The following is an 8,236-nucleotide window of genomic DNA, read 5'->3' on the forward strand; positions in this document are numbered from 1 at the left end:
ATATTATATAATAATATAATATATTATATTATGTTATGTTGCCCATGTGGCAGTTGAGGGGTGAGCCACATTGCTGTGGGTCTGCAGTCACAGGTACCGGACCAGGTGAGGACAGCACTTTCCTTCCCTCAGGGACATTAAACACCTGATGGGTTTTTCCTGACAATCAGTAGTGGTTTTATGACCATTATTAGAATCTTAATTCTAGATTTTGTTTTGATTTAATTCAAATCCCATTGCCGGCTGGCTGCACAACACTCCTTGGGGACATGACAGTTACAAATCACACAGCACCAGGTCACAGTCCAACACCGGGGTCTCCACATCATAACAGAGGCTCAATCTTACTCAAGGAAACTATGAAGATATGAGGCATGAGTTGGCCTTGATAGATTGGGCTGGAGGGGGGTGAGGGAGGGGGACAGGGGGGTGAGGGAGGGGGACAGGGAGGTGGGGGAACGGGGAGGGGGAGGGGGGACAGGGGGGTGAGGGAGGGGGACAGGGAGGTGGGGGAACGGGGAGGGGGAGGGGGAGGAGGGCAACGGGAGGTGGAGGGGGGCAGATGGGGACGGGCTGGACGAGGGGGGGGGGGAACAGGAAGGAGGGTGCGGGGGATGGCGAGGGGTGTGAGGGGCGGGGCAAGGGGGATGGGGAGGTGTGGCAAGGGGGGGCTATGAGGAGGGGAGGGTGAGGGGAGGAGGGGAGGGTGAGGGGAGGAGGGGGTGGGTGCGCGGGCGGGAGGAGGGTGAGGGCGGGAGGGTGAGGGGGGAGGGGGTGGGTGGGCGGGAGGAGGGAGATGGGGGTGGAAGGGAGGGGTTGAGGAAGTGGAGGGGAGTGGGAGACGGAGGGGGAGATGGAGAGGGAGGAGGAGGATGCGGAGGGGGGGATGGTAGGGGTGGAGTTGGGGGGGCAGAAGGGGTGAAGGGGGAACGGGGGTGGAGGGAGGGGACGGAAGGGGGGAGGGATGGAGAGGGGGGGAGGGACGAAGGGATGGATGGAGAGGGGGGAGGGGGGGAGATTGCTGTTAATTTTTCATCTTTTAGAATGGGTTGTAGGTTTCGGTTCATTAATATGTTAATTCTAGAACTACTTTTAAGTCACATTTTGATTTGATTACTCACTGTGCCACCCTCAAGGTAATTTAAGGTTTTATAAAAAAACGTGACATCTCAGCTCAGACAATGTATCAAAGGTGTGAGGTTAGAGTCTGTATCCCAATGTTGAGTCAGACTGGATTGACTGCCTGCGGGTTGTGTGATATTTGAGCAAAAATAGAATGTATCTGCAAATACAATTCTGCAAATGCAAATTCACCCCATGGACTTTTATGTGTGCGTGTGCATGTGAGAGAGGGCGAAAGAGAGAGACAGTGTGTGTGAGAGTCTGTGTGTTTGTATATGTGCGTGCCTGGTAGAATTTGAGCATGAGTGTGACAGAGTATAAGCCTGTGAGAGGGTGTGGTGTGTGTTGGGGAGCGGTGTGTGTGTGTCTGAGAGAGTGTGAATGTGAGAGTATGTAAGGGTGTTTATATGTGTGCTTGTGTCTGTATGAGAGTGTATAATGTAGAGGGTCACCTGTAGTGTGACATGAACCCTAGGTCCCAGTTGAGGCCATCTCATGGGTATCACACCTAGCTGTCAGTCTCTGCTCGGCCACTCTGCATTGTTGCATATTCCAAAGTCCACCTCCTTTTCAGTAAGGTAACCAAACTACACACAGCACTCCAGGTATGGTCTCACTAAAGTCCTGTTTAACTGCAGTAAGACATACCTTCTTCTAAGGAGACAGTGAGGTCTGCAGATGCTGGAGATCAGAGTTGAGAGTGTGTTGCTGGAAAAGCACAGTAGGTCAGACAGCATCCGAGGAGCAGGAAAAATTAAGGTCTCTGGTCCAAAACATCGATTTTCCTGCCCTTTGGATGCTGCCTGACCTGCTGTGCTTTTCCAGCAACACACTGTCATCCCTCCTTCTAACCTCCTCCTCTTCCAATGAAGATCCACATACCATTTTGTTTACTAATTACACGTTACACTTGCCTATTTACTTTCATTAACTGGTGTACAAGTGCATCAGGATCCCTTTGGGCATCCACACTTTCCAATGTATCACCATTGAACAATACTCTTCCTTTCTGTTATTCACACCAAAGTGTATAACTTCACATTAAGCATGTTATTACTTCATCTGCTGTGTATTTGTATTTGGAGCTGACTAACCTGAGATATCTGCACTTAGGTCTTAAGTGGTAACTGTTTAGTGATTTTGTTTCATAGAGATTCCAAGAGATGGAAGAACAACATTGGGTTGAAGCATTATTTCCTCCACATTTCAATGTGCAAGATCTTATTGGGAAGGGTGTTACTTCGGAGCTGGTACTCGTTTCTGAAAACTTCGCAGTCAGGAGAGTCAAAAGAATTAAAACCATTTATCAGCAGAAAATTGAGAATTTTCAACAAGAGCAGAAATTTAAAAGAAAAGCTTACAGTTCAGGATGGACTGCATCAGTAACAGATACTCAAACTCCCATTGAAGACCTGAAATTACAGATCTGTGGAAACAGTCATGCTGGCATGTTTAAATCAGACAAATCAGATAGAAATGCTGAGAATATTATTGATGGAATGGAAGAGCAGTGTATCTGGAACACTGAGGAACTAACAACTTTACATGAAATGAAGTGTAGAAAAGACACTAAGCAACAACATTTAAAAGCACAGCTGGCACTTGTGCATTTTCAGGCAGAAGAGCTGAAGGCACGCAACAAGAAATTAACTGTCTGCCTGGAAATCAAAGAGACCGAACTTCATAAGACTAAACTAGATTTACAGAACAATGCCTTATACCTAAGACAAACCATGCAAGAAAGTGTTAAAAAGGATTTGCAAATTCGAGGTCTTAAAGAAGATTTACAAGAAAAGATAGTGACCATGCATAACCTGAGCTCCCAACTGCAATGGAACAGGCTGGAGACACAGGATCACCACCTTGAAAAGGAGAAACTCATCTCCAATTGGAAACAGGTGGAACTGGAGCATCAGTTGGAAAAGGTCTGTTTGCTGGAAAGATGGAAAGAAAAGTCAAGCTTAGAACTGAAGAAACGACAAACAGAACTGGACACAGTAAAGACTGAACTGAAAAAGGAGAGATGTCAACATGCTCAAAATAAGCAAGTTCTGGAATTGTTGCGCAAGCATTGCTCTAGTTTACCATCGTTGGACCTAGCTCAAAACTTTAAAGTTGACTTTTTAAATAAGTGATATCATCTGTTATTTTTTATTTAATGCTTTCAGTTACTGAATATAAACTAAAATTAAACTTTTGAAGAGATCTTCAATCAGTTACTGCTTAAAATAGCTACTGCCATTAAATCATTAAATATTACAGGATAGGTCAGTGGGGAGGGAACCATGTGGCCGACCACTTCAACTCCCCCTCCCATTCTGCCAAGGCGATGCAAGTATCAGGTTCCTCCACCACCACCAAATCTGACTGGAGGAAGAACGCCTCATGTTCTACCTTGGGACCCTACAACCACAAGGCATCAACATTGACTTCACCAGTTTCCTTATCTCCTCTCCCCCCACCTCGCACCAGATCCAACCCTCCAACTTGGCATAGCTGTCTTAAACTGTCCTATCTGTCTATTTTCCTTTCCACCTATCCACTCCACCCTCCCCTCCGACCTATCACAATAACTCCTTGCTGGCATCTACCTATCGCTTTCCCAGCTACCTTACCCCCAGCTCCACCTCCGCCCTCCTATTTATCTCTCAACCCCTTTCACCCCACATTCTGGATGAAGGACTTATGCTTGAAACGTCAACACTCCTGATCCTCAGATGCTGCCTGACCTGCTGTGCTTTTCCTGCGCCACACTCTTCAACCATGACCTTGTCTGCTTGGCATCGCAAGTACACATCTAAATACTTCTTAAGTGCTGTGAGGGTTTCTACCAGCCTTACAAGCAGTGAGTTCCAGATTCTCACCATTTGCATTTTTTCTCAACAAAGAATTTCCTCAGGTGTAGAGGGATTGCACATCCAGAGTGAAGAAGAGGCAGGTGGAGGCAGCAAACTAGAAGTTTTGATACTGATGTAAAGTGTGAAAAGAATCGCAGATGTAAGTGGGAAAGGACTGGATAAGGAGAGAAAAGAAATGAGTCAAGGTTGGAAGAAATAAGTTCCATAGGAGGCAGGAACAGGCTGAAACAATGGGTCTGCACAGAAAGCCCTGTTCGTCAATTTTAGGAAGAATTTAGAAGTGGGTCATTCATATTTGGGGGAACTGAAGTGGCGAGCTGGGGTGGGGGACAGGGGGAGAGAGATCCCTAAATGTTGAGGATAGTGACAGTCGATGTTCGCTGGAAGGGTCAGTGTCCGGGGGCAGATAAAAGGGGGTGTCTCGGAGACTGAACATTCAGTCTCTGCAAGATAGAGGTCAGTATGCAAGAAAAAACAACACTATCCTTGATGGCAGGTTGGATTAAAATGTCAGGGTTGGATCTGAGAAGATGGAGTGCTGTCAGTTTAGAGGAGATTAGGTTCAAATCAGTGGGGACAGCAGAGAAATTAATTTAACTGATGTCACGTTGACAGTTCTGAATGAATAGGTTGTGTGCAGGTAAGAGAATAAGAGGGAGGGGTCAAGATGGAGGGAGAATATTGGAAGCTGGAGGAGAGGTCTGTCGGGGAGTGGAGACTTGTCCAAAGAAATGGGTGCAGAGGTGAAGGTGACAGAATAATGGTTCAACATCATGTCATGCCCAAATTTATTGCAGCAGGGCATAAGGGGATAACACTAAGTCCTTTACTGAGTACAGATTATTCAGCATGAGAGAGTATAAGATCATAAAATATAGGAGCAAAATTAGGGCATTTGGTCCATTGAGTCTGCTATACCATTCAATTATGGCTGCTGTGTTTATCAACCCCATTCTCCCGCCTTCTCCCTGTAATCCTTAATCCCCTTACTCATCAAGAACCTTCACTCTGAGGTTGTGCCCTCAAGTCTTAGTCTCTCCTACTAGTGGAAACATCTCTACATCCACTCTGTCCAGGCCTCTCAGTATTCTGTAAATTTCAATCAGATTCCTCCTCATCCTTCTAAACTTGATCAAAAACAGACCCAGAGTTCTCAACCACTCCTCATAATGACATGCCATTCATCCCCAAGATTGTTCTTGTTAACACCCGCTGCACCCTTTCCAATACCAGCACATCCTTCCTTAGATATGGGGCCCAAAATTACTCGCAATATTCCAAATGCTGTCTGACCAAAGACTTCCGCAGCCTCAGCAATACATTTCTGCTTTCGTATTCTAGCCCCATGAAAATGAATGCTGACATTACATTTGCCTCCCTAACTGTCAACTGAAACTGCAGGCTAACTTTAAGAGAATCCTGAACGAGGACTTCCAAATCCCTTTGTGGTTCAGATTTTCAAAGTCTTTCCCCATTTAGAAAATAGTTCATGCCTCTATTCTTCCTACCAAAAGTGCATAACCTCACATTTTCCCACATTGTATTCCATTTGACACTTGCTTACCCACACTCCCAGCCTGTCCAAGTCTTTCTGCAGCTCTCCTGCCTCTTTACTACAACCTGTCCCTCCACTTATCTTTGTCATCTGCAAACTTAGCAACAATGCCCTCAGTTTCTTCATCCAGATCATTAATAAATAGTATGAATAGGTATGATCCCAACAGTGACCCCTGTGAAACTCCAGTAGCCACCAGCTGCCATCCTGAAAAGACCCTTCATCCCCGCTGACTCCCTAAATACCTGCTAAGAATTGGGGTTCAGAGGAAGGGTTGCCTTTCTATTTCTATGGTCATATATCCATAACAAACCTATTGACTTCCTTGATTTCCTTGACTATGCATCCTAACCCTGCTTCCTGTCAGGACTACATTCCATTCTCCCAATTCCTGTCTCCATCATATTCGTTCTAATGATGCTGCCACCTGCAGGGGATCCTTTGAAATATCCACCTTTTTCCTTAATTGAGGATTCTGCACCACTATGGCTGACAGAGGGCTCAGCCATGTCCAACACATTTCCTGCATTTCTGCTCTCACCCATTCCCTCCACAGCTATCGTTAATATGTTTCAGTAGTATAAGAATTTTTAAAATTCTTTTATCATGAAAAAATGTTCTTTTTTTCAAACAGAATTGTGTTAATGGAACTTTGGCAAGACCTATACATATCTTTTTTATACAAATCTATACAAATTTATTAGTTATTACATTTCAGTGGTATGAGTTTTTTTATTTAGATTCATTTTTGGTTTATTTATAGTTAAAAATGCAACAAAAGCAAACCCAAAAAAACACAAATTTTTTCAAATGGAGTTCTGTTAATGGACCTTTTGGAGTGACCTACTTGTGGGAGACTCATTTTTTTCTCTAAAATTACGTGCATAGAAGAGAGAATTATTTTAACATTGCTAAATAGACTTTTATTTATATCACAGAGAAGAGTTTTTTTTTTAATGGAGTTGTATTTACCAAGCTTTTGGAGATGCCTGCACATGGACAATTCTGGAGTGAGTTTTTTAAAAATATATCAGAAGATTAAAAGCCATCTGCTGAACCACTTGAATTCGAATTTTTCAAATTCGATTGTCAGCTAAGTTGATTGTATTTAAGATTTATATGTTTGCTTTTTTAAATTTCTTACTTTTTGCATGCTTAATATTAATTCTTTGTGTAAAGAAAGTTAGTTTATTTCATATAAAGGTACTATTGTAAGCTGGTTCTTTTTAGGCTTAATGTAATTGAGGGTATACAAGAAACACGGAGTTAGATGGCTAGTAGATTTAGAGAAGTGATTACACAGCAGGATCAGTCTGATAGATGGGTGACTGTTAGGAAAGGTAAGAAGGTAGTGCAGACGTCTCCTGTGGCTATTCCTTTCTCAAACAGATACTCAGTTTTGGGTACTGTTGAAAAGGATAATCTCTCAAGAGGAAAATAGAAGAGACAGTCAGGTCTTGGACTCTAAGAATGAGTCTTATGATAGATGGGTTTGACAAAATTTTTAAAAATAATTGTTTTGAGGACTCTCCTGTCAAGGACATAGGCTGGAGATTCTGCAGCAGTGAATGTGAATCTAGAATAGGATGATGCTTTCCTAGTGCCAGAATTAAATGCTTCTCACAAAACATTTGAAGCATATTGTTAAAGGGGAGAGTGAAGAACTGGAAGTTATTGTACACTTTGGTAGGAATGACATAATTAAGGAAAAGATCAAAGCTTTACAGAGTGAATATAAAAGGTTAGATAGAAAATTTAGCAAAGTAAGTCAAGAATTAAATTGCATTTCTTTTGATGCATGGAGTCTTACAGAGAAGGCTGATGAACTCAGGGCATGTTTGGGAATATGGGATTTGGATGTCATGCTATTGCAGAAACTTGACTGAGGGATGCACAGCACTGGCAGCTCAATGTTCCAAATTTTGATGCTATAGGAAGGATAGAAAGAGAGGCAAAAGAGGAGGGAGAATGGTGTTGTCTGAAAAATTGTCTATTGAAAATATATGGGTTGAAACTAGAAATAAAAAAAGAGTGATCATCTTGATAGGATTGTACTATAGACCCCCCAGTGAGAGGGAAATTGAGGAACAAATACGCAGAGAGATCTCAGAGATGTGTAAGCATAACAAGGTTGTAATAGTAGATGATTTTAATTCTCTAAACATTGGCACTATCATGGTGTTAAAGGTTTGGATTCTTAAGAGGGAGATCAGGAAGGCAAAGAGGGGATATGAGAGCCTTGGCAGATAAGGTTCAGGATAATACAAAGAGATTCTACAAGTACATTAAGAACAACAGAGCAACTAGAGAGAGACTAGCGCCCCTTAAAAATGAAGGAGGTCATCTTTGTATTGAACCTCTAGAGATGGGGAGAGATATTAAATGAATATTTTGCATCGGTTTTTACCATGGAGAAAGAAATGTAGGCTAGAGAACTTGGAAATAAATATTGATGTTTTAAAAACAGTTCATATACAGTCATACAGCATGGAAACAGACTCTTCGGTCCAACCAGTCCATGCCAAGCATAATCCTAAACTAATCTAGTCGCACCTGCCTGCTCCTGGTCCATATCCCTCCAAACATTTCTTATTCATGTCCTTATCCAAATGTTTTTAAACATTGTAACTGTATCTACATCCATCATTTTCTCTGGAAGTTCATTCCACACACTGTGTATTAAAAAAATAGTTGCCCCTCA

The 8,236-nt window shown here is 42.9% G+C and overlaps 1 protein-coding gene across 1 annotated transcript; it reads left to right on the forward strand.

Annotated features, from left to right (window-relative positions):
- The first annotated feature begins 2,277 nt into the window (after positions 1–2,277).
- ccdc160 (coiled-coil domain containing 160) lies at positions 2,278–8,020 on the forward strand. Its single transcript, XM_043714238.2, has one exon. The coding sequence runs from the start codon at positions 2,286–2,288 to the stop codon at positions 3,255–3,257; it is 972 nt and encodes a 323-aa protein (XP_043570173.2). The 5' UTR covers positions 2,278–2,285; the 3' UTR covers positions 3,258–8,020.
- The last annotated feature ends 216 nt before the right edge of the window (positions 8,021–8,236 follow it).

This window comes from Chiloscyllium plagiosum, unplaced genomic scaffold (genome assembly GCF_037043375.1).
Source record: "Chiloscyllium plagiosum isolate Xiang-an unplaced genomic scaffold, Cpla_swu_hap1 HiC_scaffold_11, whole genome shotgun sequence".
Lineage (NCBI taxonomy): Eukaryota > Metazoa > Chordata > Chondrichthyes > Orectolobiformes > Hemiscylliidae > Chiloscyllium > Chiloscyllium plagiosum.